Raw genomic sequence first — 23,765 nt, forward strand, 5'->3', positions numbered from 1 at the left:
TATTACATTTATTCAATAACAACATAATTCAATGCAATACTAAACTATTTTTCTCAAGTCATTTTTCTGTAGACGTATTATTAACAGAACTGATTACTTTCTTTATTTGGTAAACCACTTAATCTAAAGAAACAAACAATTAAAACATCGAACGTAAAAACGAAGCTGTTTGATCGTTTTCTGTTTGTTACATTTTAAATACAAGAAAAACAGAAATAATTTCACAATAAACAAAATATTAGCACTATTCGCTACTTTTATACACTAGTAACAGCATATAAAGTTGGTACAAAAAGACAATAAATATTTACCTAAAGTTAATACGCGTTGACAAAAACAACGCAAAGAAAATTGACAATTATAACATTGTACAAAATATTCCGCTTGTTTCGAGAAATTTCCATTGAGCCACTATTAAGTTGTAATAAATTTAGCGTATACTCTCATAATAAACAGCTTGGGTATTCTGAGACCTATTAGACTTGGTTCAATCTTCAATTACTATGGGATCATTGTTGTTCGGTACCTGAAATTTTATTAAAACAACTTAAGTTCTACATTAATAATATAAATTTAAGTTGACTTTTAATTAAAAAACCATAAAATCAAGCTTAGTTAAAAACCATAAAATCAAGCTTAGTATAATGTAAAAATAACCAGTATAAAGATCTTATATAAATATTCCAAACCTTATACGAACATAACACAATTTTTTTCAAACTTACTTGTTGGGGCATGGACTTGACAGCTTGGTTGGCGGCCAGTTGCAAGATAAGTTTGGCATTATGGGGCAGAAGCGGCAAATTTCTCGTGGGGTTCCTCGCTAGAGAGCGCTGGAAAGTTGATGGGAGCAACTTCCTCTCTTGCCTTCAAAATAACTTTTACTAACTTTTCAGCACGATTGATAAAAAATCACAGCAAAAGTTTGTTTATTTTCAGTAATAAAGATTTATTAATGATCAAGTGTGATTTTTGATTAAAAGTAAAACAAAGCTGTACGAATTAAAGTTACTTTTAATTATTTACAAACTCGAATTAAAAGGTATACAAAGTATACTATTTAGTTTAGTATATGATGTTAAATTTAAATACATGAAAAAGCAGTTTAAGAGGGCATGTCAATTAAAAACAAATATTTGAAAACAATACATTAAAAGATGATAAAACTTTACAATTTCTTAAATCTATTAACAAAACAATTTACAAACTACAATCTAACACGTAAAAGTACTAATATTATTGCAGTTGAAAAACAGGTAAACATAAATTGATCAACTAATACTTGTTTTAGTATTTAAAAAATACTTAGAGTGATTTTTTATTCAAAGTATTAAATATAAATTTTGCTTAATTTGAAAATAAACATACTATAAAACATAAGTTAGAAATCTAGATCATTTAACTAGAAAAAAAAAACACTTATAATAAATTAATTTTAAGTAATTTTAAGAAATTTTTCAAAGACATAAGATATTAAAAGTATTAAATTTTTTAGAATAACACATAAAGTCATAGTCATCTAATAACTCTATAAAGTTTAACAACATAAGCATCAACTAAAAGTTTTATTACTAAAATATTTTTATTAAGCTGCTGATTAAAAAAAATACTGTAAGACTAGTACAATAAAGCAAAAATTTGACACCTATATCGTTTGTATTATTGTATTTTGAAATACAAGTATTTCTACTTAGATTGCTTAGGATAGCTTTTAACTATTTACTATCAAAAAGTTTTTTTTATCTTTTGTTCAAAATAATAGCTAAATAAAAAGATTTATTTTGTTATAATTTTGTTGTTACCAGTTGACAACTAAAATAGCAGCTTATCTAAATATATAAGTTTTATAACCTTTTATGCTTAAACTTCATTAAATAGTTGTATTTCATTACTGGTATTAAACTAGGCATATCATAAGTTGTTAATTAGGTCAGTTATATATTTAATACCATACATGTAAATAAGAGTTTCAAAATCAGATTTTGATAAATATTTATTAACCAAAAGTTACATTCATAACTAACAACATAAACAAACTTTTTTTAATCAATCCTTTTAAGTTATAGACTATACCGTAACAAGCATAAATTTTTCATACATGTAAACATAAGTTTAAAGTACTAGTAATATACAAAACATTTTTGATAAATTAAAATTTTACCTTATTTTTTCACTGGACTTGAAGCGAAAACTGTTGGCTTCAGATTCTAACTTTCGCTTTTTAGGATGACTGTTTGCTCCTCGCTTTAATAGTTATTTTTGTATAGATATTATAAATAATTACAATAGGAAGACTACATATGTTCATAGAAAAAAATAATAACAAGTATATATAAAACGTTTCTGACTAGTTTTAGTATGAATTGTAACTTCATATTCTTTCAAGTTTTAGTCTTTAAAATAATACTACATCAAACTGTACTTCTAATTAAAATAATAAATAAAACACTTATTAAATTAAACTAAACTAACATGAAGTAAGGTCGTTCCATTTCCATTTACAGATCCTAAAAATTTAAAAATAGTTTTAAAATTATAAGTATTTCAAAATCATTTAAATTTATAGAAATTAAGTAACATAAATTTTTTAAACTAAATGTTTACAAATAAAGTTTAAAAGAAACTGTAGTTTTATACATTGATGTATGACATAAACCATATAAAAAGTATTTTATTTTTATTAAATTTAAATTAGTTAGACTACAGAAAAATATTTTTTATATAATTTATAAAAAAATTAAATAATTTTAACATGCGCTATAATAAACTTTTGGATCGCATAAACAGTAAGAGTATAAATATTCATCAGACAAAAGTGTTACAAAATTTAAGTAGCATGACTCATGTGTTTCTACTTTTAGAAGCCTAAAAATAATTGATACTGTTTTATTTTAAATAACTTTTGAGGAAAAAAGCATGAAAATTTATGAATGTTGTCGCTTAAAATATTATACTGTAAAAAAGAAGAAGAGTGTGCAAAATATTTAAGAGAACTTTTTTGAAAACTAACTACCATTTTCTACAATATACTCTGTTATTTAATTTACTTCAATTTTTTGATGTAGACTATGTAAAAGTCTTCTAGCTTAAATTTACTTTAATATTACAACTAAAAAATAATGGTACTAAAAAGCTACAGGCCAACATTTAGCAGAATATTTGAAAAACTTTATAATTAAAACATTAAACTAATTTTCAATATTTTAATATTCTTTTTTGTTTAGATAAACAAACAACTTACCATTAGTGTCTGGATGAGGCCGTTTTTTCGCCTTTCTTAATTCGTCCACTGTAAAATACTACTATAGTAACAAAATAAAGATAAGCTATATAAAGAACAACTAAACCAAACAGATTTTTTTTATAAGTTTCAATTTTGCAATGCAATTTTTTTGTTTATGTTTTTATAAATACGAAAATAAGAAAACAAGTAAAAATATTACACAGAAAAGTTGAAAAAATGTTATAACAAAAATAAAATCTATATAACTATGAAAAGAGCATAAGACGAGCAAAAAATAATCAAGGGTTTTTAAACTTCTAGTTGTACTTACTAAAATTACCTATAATTTTCATATCGACTCTATGTAGGTTTTTAGTTTAAAAGCTATAGACTGCTACTTTAAACAACATGTAAGTTTCGACTCTAAAATATTTCTTTTTAGTTTGTTAATTTTTTGAAAATGACAGTTTATTTTAGCCAAGATCAAACCAACTATATTTAGAACAAAAACAAATACAAACTTTTTTTTCTTTCATCAGCCATATCCCTCAATTTGTTTTCGATTGGTGCAATTTTGGGCATGGATCTGCTGCGGAACTGAAACAATGGCTTGTCCGTCTTGTTCTCACGCATCCTTGTATAACCTGTATGATGTCACAATTGTTTAATTACTATTTTGTACTCACTCAAAATTTCAAAAATAGTAGAAAGCAGTGGCATTTTAATACAAATTTTATCATAAAAGTAGGAAAAAACTTAAAACTTGCAAGTTAGTTTTTGTACTTAATCTAAAAACAAGCCTTCTATTTTTTAAGAAATAAAACTTAGCTAATTTTATAAAATTCAGATATCATAGCTTACTTTAAAGAGTTTGCAACATAATTATATACAACTTAAATACAAATTCATGTTTCCTTTAACTTATTAAGAAAATGACACCACTAAAGAACTTTTTTTTTAATTTCTAAATGTACCTATAAATAATTAAATTTAAAACAAACTTATTGAGATAATTTCACATTTGAACTATTTTATTTGAAAATAACTAAAAACCATTTGCGGCTAAGTTTAAAATGTATTACAATCAACTTCACAACATTATAACAATTTTATACTTAATTTTTTTAGTATTCGTTAATAAAACATAAAATATTTAAAAATACAACAAAAAGTACGTAGATTGAAACATTTAAGTAAACAAAATCATCGAATCTTAAACGGTTATATTTAAACACTGTTAGTCTTATTTCAAAAACAAAACTATTTATAAAGTATTTAAATTCGTTTAGAAGCCAACATTTATAAGCTACAATATTGCTAAACAAACAATTTTATCTAGTCTTGAACTTTGCATTACATATTCTTTTCAGCAACAATAAAAAAATAATTAATTTAATGACTAAAATTCAATACATACACAAGTTTAACAAAACTGAAAAAACTTACACTGCATTTTGATCATTGTGGAGTTTATAAGTCTAAAGGGCTTTCGCGAGTATGACTTAATGTTCAAAAGGTCTTTGCAGATATACCTGCTGGCCTTGGTCAATTTTGTAGTTTTCAGCATGAAAGCCAACTTGTTCTTTCCACTTTGCTGGCTTTTGTTTGCCGCACTACCAACTAAATTATTATTATTTGGTGCTCCCGCCTGTTTTAGAACAATTAACTATAAGTTAGTATTGAAAATATGTTTAAATTTCAACTAACATGAACGTAACACAATAGTATACTTTATATACACAACAGTTTTATAAATAACACGTTTTATAAAAGTATAACAATGGGCATTATTAATGAATCTAAAAAATCTAACTTGTTTCAAAGTATAGTAAACATAATGTAGACTTTGAAAAACTTTATGACAAAAAGAAATTTCTATGCCACAGAAATGATCTAAAATTAAATAAAAAGCTTTTGATGCTCTACCATAGGAATCTGCAGCTTCTATTTAATCAAACAAAAAATTATTTTAATCCTACTTGGGTCGTTTTTTTTTTGAGATGAAAGTCTTATGTAGGACAGATAAGTTTGAAAAGACTCAACTAAAATTAAAAGACAACTATTTAAAAGAAAAATTGGAATTAATAATTCAAATAAAACTTTGAACTAGGTAGTTAAATCTAGCAAATAACTAAAAGATTAAAATTAAACAAAACTAGTAACCATTTTTCTTTGAAACTTTGCGGAAATGATTTTGTTTTTAGTGCCGCCGTATTTCTTCCAGTAGTTCCAACAAGCACTGCACAATCTCGAACCAGGTTCAGCACCACCTTGTGACGGACCCCACAAATACCATTGGTATGATGATAAGCCTGTTGAAGTGCGTTTTTGAAAAAAAAAAAGTAAATTTTCATAAAGGGTATATTAAAATAAATTATTAAGACCATGTGTACTTGAAATTTTATTATCCAAAAAATACAATACAAAGTGTTTAACAAGAAAAATCAAAACTTTTTGACATAATAAACTTTGAATTTCTTTTTTGTAACTTTAAATAAATCATACAAGTTACATTTTTAATTTTTTTCCGTTTTATAACAACTAAAACCATTATTTTAAAATCATTTTCAATTAACATGGCAAGGTTTACAATAAATATTTTCTACTTACATTTGCAGCTTTCACAAGGTCTACTTCCGTGATCACCATTTAATTGCTTCATTTGCGCGGCAGATGCTTTACTGAAAAATAAATAATACACTTTATAAATATTACATTATTCTGATAATCAAAATCTAAACATGGTAAAAATTACTAGTTTATTAAAATATAAAAACTTAAATGTTATTTAAAAAACTAAAAATTCAATGTTAGTTAGCTATGAAGTTATTATTTTATAAATAACTAGTGCTATTTTCATACATATATTTTATTAATCATATATCTAATTTGTTAATTTTGTTAACTAAATTACTAATGCAATTTGAAAAATAAAAGCTTGTTTTTATATGAAAAGCGTACTTCATCTAAAAGTAAAGTGTTTTTATACTATAATTAATTTCTTATAAAATTTTTTATTGTTTTTCTAAATTTATTATTTAGGCGCCAATAAACATTAATTGAACTCTTTATACAAATTACTTAGAAAAGACTTAACCTTATTTAAGATACATAAAATCAAATACTTACTACGGAGGAATGTAGACTTGTTTTAATTTATTTTCATTTTCTAAAGCTTTATTTTTCTTTGTTTGAATGTATCTTTCAGTTGTTTTGTACAGATAGTAGTACTCAACTATGGAAGCCACACTTTTCCATGAAAACTGTTGATATTAGTTTTAAATTTTCAATGAGCTATTATATTAAACTTTTAAACAAAGACTATTTAGTCAGAAATTTTTCTGTACAATTGCTTTTATGGATTTAATATTACATATCATACTAAATTAGAAAAAGTTTATATTTAAACTGAGTCAAATTTTTTTTATTTGAGTTATTATAAAATAATTCTTATTCATTGTCTTAATTTAAGAGGTAGATTTCATGGAAATTTCATGTTCTTAGCTTTAGCAGAGATAATTAAATTATTTAAAACTATTCTAAAAGTTTTTAATCTTAGAAACTTATACAAAGAACTTTAAAAAATGTGAATTTTTACTTATAATAAGAAATTTATAGTGTTGTAGTAAGCGTTTTATAGGTGTAAATAGTTTTTAAGCGGAAAACAAAAATATTATCAAGTTTAGCAACATAAGTTTATAAACTGTGTACTAGATAGGTGATACATTTGTAGCGTTAATAGATAAACTTAAATATAATAAAATAAAATCACAAAACAGTTTGAAATGTTTATTTTTTAATAGTGGTAATAAACAAGTCAACCAAACTTTTGTAGAAACTTAATGTTTTTGTTGAACAATATTGCATTAAATTTAAACCTTGCTATGTACCATCGGCTAACACTCATCAACTATGTGTTAAAACTTATGTTATTATTTTTGCTGCTATTACTTAAGTATTGTTTTGATACTTATTTTGCAATAGATACTTATCTAAATTTCATAATTTTTTTTTTAGTTTTTTTTTAGACATTTTCATTTATTTACATTTTTAACTGTAAATGTTTTTTATAATTGAAGTAATGACCAAATGATAACTAAGGAGACATAAAATTATCTAGTGAGTTATAATTAACACTGAAGTACTAAGCAAAAAAATACAACACTCTCAGTTTATTTTTGAAAGATATCAATAGAATACATCCTTTTATAAAGGTATGTTATATACTAATATAGTATACTAACACAGAGATATGAGCCTAAGTAGCTCATATACGTTACAATAGACATATTTTTTCAGCATAACTTATTACACAACAACTGTCTTATTATTTTACCAGTTCTTAAGGTGTAATAAAAATCATCACTATTTCAGTTACATTAAAATAACTAGTCTCATTCAGTTTATATTATTGAAGCCATCTAGTAGCACTAAACAGCTTCATCGTAGTTTTAAATTTCTGTACAAACTAACGTATTCTTTGTGAATGTCGTGAAAAGATTTGCCGAATTTTTCCAGCGCTTCTTCGAACATCTGCGTCTCGGAAGGCGTCCACAGCTCCAGCTCGTCCCTGCACAGCATCGGTCCGCTGTTGTTGAAGTTGGCGAGCTGCTGGCAGGCCTTTGACACGTCATAATGGCATTTGTGAAGGACTTCCAACGCGCGAACCTGGGTGGTGTCCCTGCTGGCAGACGTGGCGTTGACGTTCAATGAAGGGTTGACGTATCCGGTGCCGTCGAGTGCGCGCGCGTAAGTTCCCACCGACCTGTTTGTTGTTTAACTTATAATGTGTGACATAAATTTCACTGCTCAAGTATTTGTCTGCACTTACTGCATTTTAACTTTCACTTTAGTAATGTTGACGTTAACAACTTTTCGCTGAAACATTGCAGCAAAACATTTTAAAAAGAACTAAAAACTAATAAAAAGTGTGCATCTTATCTGTTGTTAACCACTTATTAAAGTCTGTTAAAATTACTTACAAGTTTAACTTTAAAACTAACTAAGTTAAACAGAAAAACGAATGATACAATCATTTATATATATTCAATAACATCAAAAGTAGAACTATAGCGAAAATGTTGTTGTTTATTCTATAAACTAGGCCTAGATTCAGGGTTGTAACTATTTTAGTCATTCCAACTAGCCTAAATCACTATAAACTAGCCTAAGTTTACAAAAAAAAAAAATTTCAATTATTGCTGTTTTAGCGCAATATAGATTTACTAAGGTATCTATCTATATAATTATATTTTAATTAAAAAATTCTAACAATATGACTGTGCAATGTACATATATTCTTGCACACTTTATGTCAACAGATCACTAAAAATATACATTACAAAACTCTAATGTCTTTTTTATTCAAAATATTAAACATTAAAATAAATACTACATAAAGAATTGAAGTAGGCATGTTTAATATTAATCTTTATAGAATATTAGCCAGTTTCAAACATTTTCTGAACAAATGTTTCTTATTTTTGACATTTTTATTGAATATTATTCTAACTTTTCTATGAAATAATAAAGTTGCTTTTAATAATCAACTAAAACTTTGTATAACCAACTAATTTTTTTCTAAACTGATGAAGTTATCTTCATAAATTTAAACAGCACTTATATAAAAGTTTTAAATCTTATATTAAAGAAGAGCTAATTTCAGCCTGAAAATGTTACTTAACAATTGAAATTAAAATTATAATACTAACAATAGTTAAATTGTAAAAATAAGTTAACAAAATATTGAAAACTAATTCAACTTAATTCTAAAGTATGAACTAAAAATAGGGTAGCCACTGGTTTTTGGCAAATTTTCTCCAGGTTTTCAAAATTTGTTACAGGTTTTTGAAAATACTTGTTTTTAGGTCTATTTTTAGATCAAAATAAAGTTTAAGGTAAAAAATTGTGTTGAATAGTATAACAACATTGAAAAAATACTGTAAAGCTGCTTTAAATATGTTTTTAATTTTTTTTATTAATTGATGATTACAAAAAATGTTTATCTTTATGATAGATTTTTTGTGTCGTATTGAAATTTCGCTACTTTACATAATTTTTTTTTTTAATTTCAGGTTTTTCCAGGACTCCAGGTTTAGTGGCCAACCTGTAAAAAATAGCCTGAGTATGTAAAAAAAAATCAATTAGTCTGAGATTCTAATAAACCTAGCCTGAGCTTCTCAAAAACCTAAAAAAGTTAGAGTTAGCCTGAGTATGTGACTACCCAAAATTTATATTGTATGTTTCATATAAATTAAAAATAACCGTGACCTTTTAAATGGCTTGTGAAATTTAACAGAACAATTCTTGAATTTTTGCTTAAGTTAAATAATTTATACAAATAATACTAAGCTATAATAGCCTTTAAAAATATTAGAAGTTGCACAGCAACAAACAAATTATTATACTTCTAATTGAAACAATCAATGTTTTCTTTATCACTTTACTGTAAGCCTTATTAGATTAGAACCAAAACTCAATTTTTGGTTAAACAATTTTATTGCTTATATATCAAAGAAACTTTACATTAGTAAAAAAATTCCTTATGTTTAACAGTTTGAAAAATATTAAAATAAAGATACATTTAGATATACAAATTAAATAAAAAATTCCACAAAAATATAAAATTATCAATTAAATAACTTGTAAAAATAATTGTTAAAAGAAATTTAAATTAATTTATATAACCTGTGGCAAATATTTTCAACACAAATTAAAGCTAAAAATAAAAATTTTTCTAGCTTAAAAAAAATTGCTGATGCTTAAATTATGGACTAGTGAATATTACTGAACCATTAAAAATTTTACTGAACTGCTTTTATTATTAAAGTACTCTAAAAATTTGAAACTCTATTTCAGTACTACATTACCATAAATAAACTAAATTTTTCAAAAAAATAGTTTATTGTAAGTAACTATTATTAATTTAGAGGTAGAAACAAACAAAACTGCTTTATTTTGCACTCGTAGTTTATCTTGTATAAAACAAAAACAGTTTTAAAAATAGAAAATTTTTAGAAGACCAAATAAAATAAAAAAATATACTAGTATTTTGTAGCATCTAAAACTTATTTAGAATGGAGCTTAAATTACTTGCTATAAGAAATTGAAATATGCAAAAAACGCAATTGTTAAATAAATACATCAAAACATATATTTGTTTACGTACTCACATTAACTAAAATACTTATTAGAACACTGTTTTTTTAATATAAAAAATCAAGCAATAAAATTTGAAGTATATAGACTTTTTAGAAAGTTTTTTTGTTAGTTCTACTTATTTAACTTTGTTTTAAAAAACTATAATTAAATTGCCTATTCAAACAAGTTTACTAAGTTAATTAAAATAAAAACTAGGTTACATTTATTAATTTCATTATATTTTTTAAATATGCATTATATTTTAATAGTATTGAATAAAATTGCATTTTTATATTTTAAAATAAACATAAAATGTCACTATTCATTAAATTAGTTTAATACAAACCATTGGTAGAAAATAAAACTAAAAGATAAAATTTTCATAGTCTCGACCACTTAAGTTGTTGTTTGTTTTATTAATTATATGTTAAAAACAGAAAACTTTGGATTTTAAATTAAATGTTTTGTTGTTATAGAGTTTGTGTTAACTTGTTTAGATATTTTATCAATAGATATTTTCATTTCTTAAATAAAGTACATTTTCATATTTATTTATATTTTACACTGTAATTTTTGTAATAAAAAACTATTAAATAAAAGAGAAAAATAGTTAACAAATAAACTAATCAATGATTTACGATTCACTATCTAAATTTCATTTACTTCAAGTATGCAGAACATGCCGTTTACTTACATGTATAATTAAACACATATTTAACAGAATAAACTAAATGTCATAAACGTAAGACAGCTAACAAAACTTTTAGTGTTTTTAAAATGATTAAAATGTTAACGCACTTCAGCTTTTTACTTGTTTAGCATTTTCATAAAAAAATCTTGACCAATAAATTTTTTTAGCTGCAATTGACTTGTCTGAGATGAAATATTTTTAAAAAATGTTTAAATAATTGTTTATATAAAACTTAATTATTTATAACATAAAAATTTTATTTTATTTTTAAGTTAATTAATTTACTGGTTAGATATAATTAAACACTAAGTAAAAGAAAACTCATTAAATAAAATTTTTAAATCCACTTATTTCATCTAACTATATTAGTTTATTTTAACTCTAAAATGAAAGTTTAAGCTTTGAAAATAAATTTAAAATTTATATGAACAATTCAGTGAAAATACAAAGAGTATAAATAGAAACAGTTCATTAACAATCAAACTATGATAGATGATTCTTATAAAACTTTTAAGCACTATATACATTACATAAAAACTAATGAAGCATTTTTGTGATGAGCCGCAAATCCATATAAAAAACGCACATAACACACAAACGCATACTTAGGAAATTATCCCGTTTGGTTATAAACTAGTACGCGATTTGAGCGGAGCGGACAATTTAGCAACGTGTAAAAAAGCTCAATTATAAAATAGTTCGGTTGGAAAACATGCGCATAAATTTATAAAAAAGACAAAAGAACAAGATTTTATGCGGAGTTTATATTTGAACAATGAAAATATACTTTAAAAGTTTTAGATAGAGTAGTATTTCTTAATTTAAAAGTACTAACTACTTTTGCTTTAAACATAAAATAAAACTGTTTATTGCTTTTCAAAAGTTACTGTATAAAAAAAAACTGTTTTGCATATAACTAAGAAGTTAAGACATAGCAACAGATCAATAACGATATGATTATTTTTATTTGAGCTACTTTCAAGTTGTTAACTTATACACTTTATCACTTACTTAATTTATTGTTAAACAAAAAAAATTATCTATGTATTTATTAACTACAAAAAATACAAACAGTTTAATAAGCTAATAGTAAAGAATTAGAAAAAACAAAAACTGTATTTTTACATTATCAAATCTTGATTACTGTTCACAATTTCAACAATTTATTTAAAAAACTTTAAACGTTAATGCAATACTTAACGATTTTAAAAAACAAAAATAGTTGTAAGATAAATATGCAACATCGTAAAAAAACTTCAGATTTTTTTTTATTTGACTTTACTTTACTAAGTTTATGCATCAACTATTTAAATTAAGTTGAATGACATACCTTACTCTACTTATTAAACATTATCTCATCATAAAAATGTTAAACTTAAAATACAGAAGTTAAACGAGCGTGCATAAATAGAAATTTTTAATACACTAAGTAAACAAACAAAGAAGTTTCTTATAGTTAAAAAAATTAAAAAGTCAGTTGTTTTAATCGTTAATAAAAGTTATGTTTTAATATACTGTATTTAATTATTAATTTTAAAATAACTAAGATAATAATTAAATAATATAATTTGATGACAACTATTTACTTTGACATTAGTAGAAAGGAATCAAGTTCAGTATTTGTCACTCTGTTAGGTATGTAAGCAGGCTCATCAAACTTTTTATCTTTATATTCTTCTTCAGGTGTATCTGTTAGAAGTTTGAAATAAATGCTTTAAAGATTATTTTTATTTTTACTATAAGCTTTTCTAAACGTCTAACTATATGAAAATTGTTAACAAGCTATATAACAACTTTCTAAATCTAAATAGAAAAATTAAAAATAAATTATTATATTGATTAGATCTAATAAATATTTTTTTTGTTTAATAAAATTTTATTTACAACTAATAAATTCTTAATTTTACAGAACTTAAAATATTTTTAAAGCATAAAACAAAACTAAGAACAAAGATAAATAACCGAAAAAGATAATTTTTAAAATATATTTAAGTTCGTAAACCCTAAGATAATTAAATATTCTAAAATAATTAAAATTAAATTGGAAGGAACTCTATAAACTTATTTTTTTCAAATACCGATTAACCTTTAAACTTTTTACCATGAGTATACTAACTTTAAACAACAAGGCCTGGAAATACATTAAAACTTACAGGTACAAATGGTAATAACAGCTTATTATCTCAGATATTAACATAAACTAATATAGTAAATGGCAAAACAGGTATGAAACTAAACTAAATTTCCACAAACATAGTTCAATAGAGTTTATGGAACAGGAAAACAATTAAAGTCACTTTTATCAATATCAAAATCAGTTACATTATTTAATTTGAAATAGAATTTCATTTTATAACAAAATTTTAGTATTACTCTTAATTAAAATATATTTCTTTACTAGATAATTGCTTTACTGCTGAATTTAAAAAAACGTTTCTAAAGTAATTTAAATTATAAGGCTTTTATATTTATAGTTTAACAAAAATTTCGTGTAGAAATTACAATTTTAATACGCTAACTTAAGATTAGGTAAAAAAAATAAAATAAATAATCAAAATTCAATCTGTAATTTAGCGAGCTCTGTAAAACTTGAAGCTTTTACGAAGTTTAAACCACACTTTAAGTATAAAGAACAAGTTTATCTATGTTACTTTTAGTACTCATAAAAATATACACAACAGTTTAAAACAAAATAATCAAAACTCTCTTAAATTAGCCTAATTAAGGTTATGAAAACTATTTAGTCATGAAAAAAAGTTACTTGTGTTGACTTTCAAGGGAACAGTTGCTTGGTAGGCAGAACCAACGCGTATCTCACCTTTGTCTGCTACAAGAGTTTTGTTTGTTGGGTCGTAGACTAAAGAGTAGTAAAACACGTCCTGCAATATTTAACAGTGTTAAGTTAATAGTAAGTACCCAAGAAATTTTCTACAAGACTGCCAAAGGTTTTTTGATTTTTTTTAAGTTATCAAAACTTCTTCAAACTTCAATTTTGAAAGTACAAGCTTTTTTATGCATTTTTATTACAAATTTAAGTTTAAGATATAAAACTGTCTTAAATAGTATATAAATATTGAAAACATTCTACAATGCTACTTAAAATTTGTTTCATAATAAATGAAATTTTAATTTTTGCAAAAACTTTTTTGTATATGATAGATTTTTGGTACATAATTAAAATTTAATCATTTTATATGTAAAAATTGTTTAAAACTCCAGGTTTTTCCATGTATTTTAGTGATTTTTGTTCAAAAATCTAGGTTTTTTCTTTTTTTTTTTTGCGTATATTGTCAGATTCCAGGTTTTTTGTCAACCCTATTTCTATACTTTAATGTGAATTAAACTAAACTTTAATCATTCAGTTGTATCTCAAGATAAGTGTTATTTTTCAATAAAGCATGGCTAGATTTGAAACAAATACTCAAAAGTGGGACTTGAATTTTAATATAGTCTTGAAACTAATAAATAAAAGAACTAACTAATGATAATGAAGTAATCATCTAACTATACTTTTAAATAGATATATTGTGGAACAACTTTAAATTATAAAAGTAAATTTTCAATCTGGTTTTTGCTGAGCTTAAACTTAAAATATTTTAAATTGGAACAAAACAATTACAATGCTTAGTCATTAAAGTACACTAGTATCATAGCTCTTATTTTATAGAAGCTATGAAAAATTTTTTTGATATCAGTATCCATAGTTGGCTAAATATTGTAGCTTGTTCTAGTTATTTAAATAAAAAACTAAACGCCCTACAGGCGCTCTTATGTAAGACTTTTCTCAAACTAAATTAATATATTATAATATTATCAAAAATTTTATTAAAACACTCATCAGCAGCTAACTTTTCTATAAAAACAAACTTTATAACATAACAAATAGTCACAAATATTAAACTAAACTAATAAAATTATTTTTTCAAAAGCTGTTGATCATATAATCAAAGCAACTTTAAATCAAAACTTAAATTCAGCAACTAAAAACAAAGTAACATTTTGAGCTTTAAAATAGAATACTAGAAAAAAAAGTACTTAGAAAAGTGTTCAACTCCATTATTTTACTGTGTATTTTATACCACAAATAAAGAAATACCTATTTAAATTTTCTATCACTGTGTCAAAAGTCATCTCTTACACAAATTTTGTAAAAGAAAATTGAAGCAATTCTCTAAAAAAAACATAAAAAACAAAATTTAGCTAACTTAATAAAAAGGTTGAAAGTTAGTAAAAGTTAGACATATCAACTACAACCTTCAATAACACTAAACTTTCTTTTCTACAAATTAAATTCTATTGACTCAACAAACAAATTGTCAAGCAAAAAACTAAGGAATTTATTTAATATTTTAATGACATGTTGTTGAGATTATGTAAAAATAGTTAATTTTATAATTTTAAACACAAAAAAAAAGTTTTTTATATTTCATGGTTGCCACAGATCAAGCTGAGAAAAATTTCCTGACTTTTCCTGACTTTTTACTAAAATTTTCCTGACTTTTCTATATCAAACTCTTAATTTAAACTTATTCTAAAAACATAATCTAACACTTGAAACTATATAAAGCTATCAATCTAATTTTAGAACAGGTTAAAATAACAGTTTTTTTGCTGAATTCAATCATCAAACTTCCATTACATCACTTGCACCATCTGTGTATGATTGATATATTTGCAATAAACAGCTCTATCAGCAAAATACTTGTATTACTACCTTATAAACACAGCTTGTCTGAAAGAAGACACAATTTTTTAGCATTTCCTAACTTAAATGTATCTAAATAAACGAAACGACGTATTACAAACTTTTAGAATTAAAGCCTTAAACTAATAACAAACTTTCACAACTAAAACTTAAAACAGTAACGAACTTTTACGATTAAAACCTTAAAAGAATAAAGAACTTAAACAAACACTGTGTTTTTTTACTATATGTACTAAAACTTATTTTTTCCGTTTCTTTATTAGCACTTCAACCTCTTCATCTAATGAGGATCTGGTCTGCATCCCACTTCATTTTTTGGCAGTTAAAACCATTTGCCTCATTTTATTTAAATCGTTCTCATCTGCTGCCCCTACACTTGTCAAAGAGAATATTTCTCTAAATCTAGCCAAAATTTGTGGGCTTCATTTCTTTTCTTTTTGCACTCATTTATTTTTACCTCCAATTTCTGCCACAATTATTTACTTAAACAAAAAACACTTTGATTCTAAAATTATGCAAGATAAACTTTTGTGTATATATCACAGTTTCACTATGGAAATGTCCTTGCTTCAGATCATCAATACTAAAAAGTTTACAAAAACTGCTTGTTCAAGTAGTGTAGTTGTTCAACATTTTAATAGAAAAATTTTGCAGTTTTATAAAGGATATTTTATTAATTTATACCAGATGAAGGTATTAGAATTAAACAATTTTGTAAATTTATAGGAAAATTTTGCAATTTTAGTCTGACTTTAAAGGATTTTTATTTAATTTTTTACCATTTGAAGGCTTTGGAAAATAAGGACCTTTGTAAATTTAAACTGACAAAATCTGACTTTTTTTCTAATTTTGTCAAATATTCTGACTTTTCCTGACTTTTTTCCAAAAACCCCCCATTTTTCCCTGCCTTTTGTCATTTTTTTAGTTTTTCCTGACTTTTCCTGATTTCCTGACTTTTTCTGACCTTGTGGCAACCCTGATATTTTTTAAGCTATTGACAGCAACAATTGTCAGAATTTTGGAAAAAAATTACAATGATTTTTAAAATAATACTTTCCTTAGGTTTTTCTGATCAAACCTTCTGGTTAGGCAAAACATTTGGTTTGATATTTACTACAAAGATATTGTTGTGCTACTTAATTACTCTTATTTAATTTGAAAATACCAAGTTGTTACTATTAAGTGTAGTCAAAATCTTAAAATATTACTACCAATTTTTTATGTCACTTTCATGCCATAACAAGTATAATTTCAAATATAATGCAACTTCTAAAACCATTGAATTCTTATGTAGAACTTGCACATAAATGTTAAGTGTAAATTCGGTGTATTTTGTTTATAGTACCTTAATATTTATAAATCAATCATTCCAAAATTACTTAACTCAAGTACAGTACAAAATTGAAAAAAAATAAATGCAAGCATAATAAAAGATCTTTCCAATAAATTCTTAATGGAAAAGTGTTTAAGTTTATTTTTTGCTCTCAATACTTGCATAAAAAGTTTTCAATAATACGTGGTTTCAAAAATTATGAATTATATCTAGTAAACTTTGGCCAATTTTTCCAAAAAAGTATAAGTAGGTACATTTTGAAAAATGTACGAAGAAGCAAATCCTTATAAAAGCACATAACCTAAACAAAATGTATATTTAAAAATAAATATCTAAAATGATAAAAGAAAAATAATAACTAACGGGTTTGGATAGGTAGTTCCTTAAATTTTCTGTTTCGTTTATAAGTGTTACGTAACATTTCCCCCTAGAAACAAATTTAGACTTATACAAAACTAATAACAAATGAATAGATAGTTAACGTTACAAAGAATATTACTGGGATGAAATAAACAAAAAAAAATTCAACTAATTCTTAAAATTTTGTACAATTTTACAACAAAATATTTAAAATCATTTTGAAAAATAAAACTATACCTAAATAACTTAAAAACCATTTAATTGTTTGCATCTATTTAAATTAGAAGATATTGATAATTTAAAGTGTTTACTAGATAAAGTAGATAAAATAGTAATAAGCTTAACTTTTAAAACAATAATTTTGGAGAACACTAACGATAAGTCTTTTTGAAAAAAAAAGTAACTCTGACTATCTAATTCAGTATATGTCTGATTTTTGTAATAATCATATTTTTTATATTTTGGTCTATCACTGAACACTTATAAAAAAGTTATCTGTTAGAATAAACTAAGTTATACAAAGTAACAGTTAAAATTATTTAGATTAAAAAATTTAAAGAAACATAGTTACATCAGTTTTTTTTACACAATTTATAAATTTAAACTAACAATAAATCAGCTTAGAGCCATAATCCTTAGCTATTTAACAATATGTTACTAATCTATAACTATTTAGGTTTTAATGAATTTGGTTTCTTAGTTCAAATATTTTTTGCACTTTTAACAAAAGACTTATACAATATTAGTTTAGTTATGTTTTTAACTGTTTTGATAACTAAATCTAATACTGCAAGTTTTTGATAAATGTAAAAAAATATAACATAAATTGTTTTTAATTATTTTAATAACTTAAATGTTAGTTTGATAAATAAAATACTAAACATTTTATAGGTATAATTGATGTAAAACGTTTCTTACTATTCAAATTGTATTAAATCAAAAAAATTGAGAATCTTTTTTTTTTTAAGTTTTTTAAGTATAATAATAAATTAATATTTTTTAATCATATAACTGTGAAAATATCTTAACATAAAATTTTCTTATACACAATGAAAAAAATTAAATAAATCATTTATATGTAACATATGGCAAATAAACTAAAAACTTAATATTTTTTATACAACCTTATTTGATTTGCAGGAATAGTATCTTGTTGTCTGGATAAGAAAAGTTCACGATGATTTAATAAATTTCTTTCATCATCAGTTAATGTTATTCTCATTTCAGATTCTAAATCTTCTATAAAAAAACTTAACCTTTATACTAAGTAACTTTTATAAAAAGTACAATTGTTAAGAAATAAAGTGAAAATCACTTTCTTTTTGTTTCTAGTAATTACTTTATTTACTTAAACAAATATAAACAAAAAAAAAATTGTAGAACTAAATTACTAAATATCAGATGTCTAGTGATAAAAAATAAAATGGCTAATTTTTGAACAATAAAAAAGTCATAAAAACTATTTTAACTGAACAATTATACATTATATCTTATTTTATCAATATTGAACTTTTTAAACAAATAAAATAAGAAAAAAAATTAAAAATTATTATGAATAAAAAAAATACTTGAATTTTTTTCTGAAAGTGTCAGCAGACTTGAACTTAGGTCTTTTTTTCTATAATAACAAGCAACTTTTGCACTGACATTTCCTCCACTTGTCTTTTGTACAAAGTTTTTATAATTGAAAAAAAATTCAAAGTTGAAAAAAAAATTTCTCAAACAAAAATGCTCTCTACATATGATTAAAAACTATGAAGTTAACAACTATTTTATTGAAAGTTTTAAACTATTAAAACCTTTTGGAAGAAAAATTTCAAAATTTGTTTTACAGTTTAATCTTTAACTTAACATAATTCAAATGAAAAATATTATAAAATATACTAAAAAGTTATTTTGCGAAACTTGTTAAACTATATGAAACCAATAGTCTTAGAATAGTGTTAATACAGAACTTACATAAACATATTATTATTTTATTTTAAATAAAACCTTATCTTTACACAAAAGATTAAACCAACTTTGTTCAGTTCTTCTATTTTTCTTATGTTGAATGGTAAACCAGGCTGACTTTCAACAAATACATGGTCTATGAAATAGTAAAAAGCTTTATTAACTATATAAATTATCTATTTTATTATTATATAGTTAGATTTTTATTGTTAAAAAATAGTTGTATAATAATATAAAAACTATTTTTTAAATAACTTTAATAATAAAAATTTAAAGATTGAAAAGATTTTTAAGACTTAAAGAAAAAATTCAATGTATCATATTATTTTCTTTTTAATTGTAGATAGATATAAATATATAATCTCACAAGTAATTAGACTCATTTCGAAGTCAATGTTTAAAAATAATTTCTTTAATTTAATTTTTCATTATGTATATAAGATAAAAATGAAGACTTTAAATTAAAGATAGAGAACTTTTCAAAAATTAATTTTGTGTGTAACATGAACTAAAAAAAACTTAGTTATGAGATGCCTTTTACATTTTTTTTTGTTAAAACTTTCAGAAAAAGATTTACTAAGAAAAAATACATTTTGAAGCCAATATTTTTTGACTTAGTAAATTTTTAAACCTACCTCATTCTAAATTTTTCAAGCTAGAGACCTAAATTAACAAAGTTTACAAAGTTAACAAATTGCTTTAAAATAATTATTTATACAAATTACCACGTTTTTCACTGTATTTTTTGTATATCTTAAATATTAACTTAAAAGAAAAACTTCAAATAAACAATATTTCAAAGAATTTGTTTTTAAATCGGAAATATTTAAACAATATAGAGCTTCTAACAGCTAAAAACTGAAGATTGAGCTTATAAAAAAAATACTTATTAAAAAACTATACAATAAACTTTTTAACACAAGCTGTATAACTTAAGTATATGCCTAAAAAGAATTTAATTTGGTAAGAGTTTTGTTTAAAATTATTTTTTTTTAATTTATTGTCTACTAACAATAATTGAAAAAACAATAAGTTAAACCAAAACTACAATTATCAAATTATTCTACACTTTTACCTTAAACTATTAATATAAATTTACAGAAAAACTAAAAAAATATTTTATTGAAAAACTAAAATAAATTTAAATTATGAAAATTGTTTATTAGTGGTATTAAATTTATAAAATGTATTATACTAATAGTACTGTTTTAAACTGCCTTATTTAAAAACAATAAATTGTCTCAAACATTTAAGTTGAAAAGAAAAATTTATAATACATAATGAAAATTTTAACATTTCTTTTATTGTATTTTGCAGCATATCAGTACTATTAATAAATAAATATTAGGCATACAATGAAAACATATAACTAATTTCCTATTAGACCTATGAACTTTTTTTTTCAACAATATTGCCTTTCTAAATTTTTAAAATACAAAAGTTTATACCTATAAAACTGCTGCAGTCAACAAAATTTTTTTTTGTTTAAATTTAATAAAGAAAATAATGTTTATATCAATATTTTTAAGAAGCTTAAATGAAAATATTATAGCTAAAATTACTTTAAACATTTAAATAAGTTGCTTTTGTATACAAATAAATTTTTAAATATTTTTTAGAAAATAATTACCTACTATAAATAAATTAGAATTATAACTGAATAAAAATTAACAATTTATACAAAAGATATAAAAATGTAAGAGATTTAAGATTTTTTTTTATATTTAAAACATCTAGCTTTGTTTGTTTACTGTGTAAATTTTGTTTAACTATATAAAACATATATTTTACTCTTATTTTATTCTTTTATTAATACATAAGCAAATAAAACAACTTTTGTAATAAGAAATTAGAGTAATCATAAAAATTATTTTAAACGTATATAATATATAGTTAATTTTTATAATCTAATAATGTGTTTAGAATTTTACTGTATCAAGGAGAATTGTTTATTTAATATTGAGATTCTATGCAGCAAATTATAGCATGAAACATATAATTTTTAAATACTTGTTTTTACTTTAGTAGATTTTAATATATTTCTTAAAGTTTTTAAGCAGGTATGTACTAAGTTATAAACAAAGTTGTATTTTTTTATTAATAATATACCTAAAAATTTACAAGTTTATAAAGTACTCTAAAACATATGTTATCTTTAAATTTTAATTATCATGAAATTATATATATTAACTTACAAACAAGTTTTAAAAAGGTTTAAATTAATTAAAATAACTAGTGCAAAAAAAAACAATAACAATATATACTGTAGTATACTATTACATATTTAGAACGAAATTTATTAATTAATTGACCTTAAAAAAAAAACATTAAAAAATAAAAATATTCTACAGTAAAATTTTTTTATAATTACACCAAATGTAAAGTTGTACCTTTCAGTATATAAAAGCATTAAAGTAAGATAATTAAAACAAAAATTTACGAACAACTTATTTTAGTTTAAACATGTAAGTTGACTTACCAAAAAATTAAAAACATAATTATGTAAAACTCAATACATGGTCAATGCAAAGGCTTAACTAGAAATATTTAAACTCAACAAATACTATACATCGAAAAACTAACCTCCAACTTTGTATGTGGTAGGCACAGCCATTGAATTTTATAAATTAATTGTTAATCTAAAAACAATCCAGATGTGTTAATTAATTGTTTAAAAAAGTGTATCTAAATTATTGTGATAGAGAACCCTGTTTCTCTCAAAATTATTATGAGAGAAAAGAAAAAGTTAAGTGATGTCATATATCTATAGCTTAAGTTTATAAAGCGAATCTAGTAAAATTAAAGTAAACAAAACTAATGGTTTTAGATACGGATTTTTAAGTTTAAGATAAATTTTAAAATCGTGTTTATCTAATTTTTTATATAAAAAAAATTTAATCTACAAAGTGTAAAAAATACTAAACAGGTGCAATATCAATTACTCAAGTACTGACCAATTAAGTAAACAGTTTAATTTTTTTTATTTATTTAAATATTAGAAATAAAATAACAAACTTTAAATATAAAATATAAGTTTAACTATTTCTTTTAAAAAATATCTTTTTAAACACTACAGTTTGATAACAAAATTATCAGTTTACAAGCATCTTCGGTAAAAGAAATAAACAAGCAAAACTACTTATTGTTTTAATATGGTTTTTGGCGGAGAGGACGCGTAGTAGTTTATAAATTGTATTAAACTTAAACACACTTAGTGCGTGCGTATATAAAACTTTAACTTATAAAAAAATTTACACTTTTTTCTATTTTACTTTAAACTTTTTCAAGGCCTATGTTTAATTAATACTTAAGTTTGTGTTACAAACTTCTATAATTTTAGTATATAAGCAAAACTACATTTATATTAAAATTAAATTTAAAGTAAAAATGTAGTAAGTATTAGTATGTAACCAATATTTTTCTCATTATTGACCTCAAAGTACGGTTTTTTATCATAAAGCCAAAACAAGTAAAAAATAAGCAAATATTTTATATCTACTATGGAGATTTTAAACAAAAAAAGTATTGATTTATCATGTTTTTATTTAGATCTAGTAAATCTTATATTTAAAATACCATATCTATAAAATGATTAATCTAAAATTAATGTCTAAATATGTAGAATAATATATTTAACTAAAAATTTTTGTACTACAATGTGCAGATTAACCAGAATAACTATCTTTAAAAATAAACAAACAACTTATGTTATGAAATATTAAACTTTTGCCGTAAAAAACATTTTTAACTCTTGTAAGTCTTGCCTTGCTAAAATTGCATGTACTAAAATAATAAGCTTTAAAATTTGATTAAATCAAATTTAAAATTGTTATTTAAACTGTTTTATTTTTAAACTTAAAAGAAAAATTTAACATTTATTTTTGACCAATATATGAAAGATTTTAAATATTAAAAGATCTCAATATTTTTTTTTCAATAACTAATTTTAAACTTTCTTTAATAGGTATAAATTGAATAATTAAGTAAAAGCAGATTTTGAGTTTTAATAAAACTTTTTTTTTATTCTAAATAATATCAAGTATAAATTGTGAAACTGATAATAACTATAATTTTTACAAGATTATAAAATATTTTTAAATCTTTGTTAAAAACGAATATTTGAAGCGTACAACAAAATTTGTAAACAAAAACTAAAAAAAAAATTCAATTGTTTATAGATCTTAATAAATATAGTACCTAAATTATTTTAAAAACATTAATTAATAAATCACGAATATATTCATAAAACAATGTTACACTCAGTTAATCAATGATATTTTCATTTAAAATAAAATTCTGAAAATTAAAATTAAAATATTTATGGAGACATTAAGACCTAGCTTAAGTTTAATAACTAAGC

At 22.8% G+C, this 23,765-nt stretch overlaps 1 protein-coding gene across 1 annotated transcript; it reads right to left on the bottom strand.

The window, feature by feature from the left end:
- LOC145841870 (metastasis-associated protein MTA3-like) lies at window positions 1-22,072 on the bottom strand. The gene is made up of 18 exons (XM_082949161.1): window positions 21,989-22,072; window positions 19,474-19,541; window positions 19,021-19,114; window positions 18,577-18,691; window positions 17,456-17,519; window positions 13,816-13,933; window positions 12,641-12,743; window positions 7,697-7,988; window positions 6,353-6,486; window positions 5,834-5,904; window positions 5,387-5,535; window positions 4,670-4,871; window positions 3,745-3,867; window positions 3,242-3,289; window positions 2,473-2,507; window positions 2,162-2,244; window positions 726-867; window positions 1-526 (listed from the first exon to the last, which is right to left on the bottom strand). The coding sequence occupies exons 1-18, from the start codon at window positions 22,017-22,019 to the stop codon at window positions 488-490; spliced, it is 1,911 nt and encodes a 636-aa protein (XP_082805287.1). The 5' UTR covers window positions 22,020-22,072; the 3' UTR covers window positions 1-487.
- Between the last annotated feature and the right edge of the window lie 1,693 nt (window positions 22,073-23,765).

This window comes from Thalia democratica, chromosome 8 (genome assembly GCF_965202585.1).
Source record: "Thalia democratica chromosome 8, ktThaDemo2.hap1.1, whole genome shotgun sequence".
NCBI lineage: Eukaryota > Metazoa > Chordata > Thaliacea > Salpida > Salpidae > Thalia > Thalia democratica.

What these genes read in the sequence shown, in the direction of transcription:
- LOC145841870 (XM_082949161.1), bottom strand. Translation starts at nt 22,019, where the DNA reads ATGGCTGTGCCTACCACATACAAAGTTGGAG. An exon ending in AAATAGAAGAACTGAACAAA is followed by an intron (nt 19,115 to 19,473) that starts GTTGGTTTAATC and finishes TTTGTACAAAAG; the next exon opens with ACAAGTGGAGGAAATGTCAG. An exon ending in ACCTTGTGAAAGCTGCAAAT is followed by an intron (nt 5,536 to 5,833) that starts GTAAGTAGAAAA and finishes GCACTTCAACAG; the next exon opens with GCTTATCATCATACCAATGG.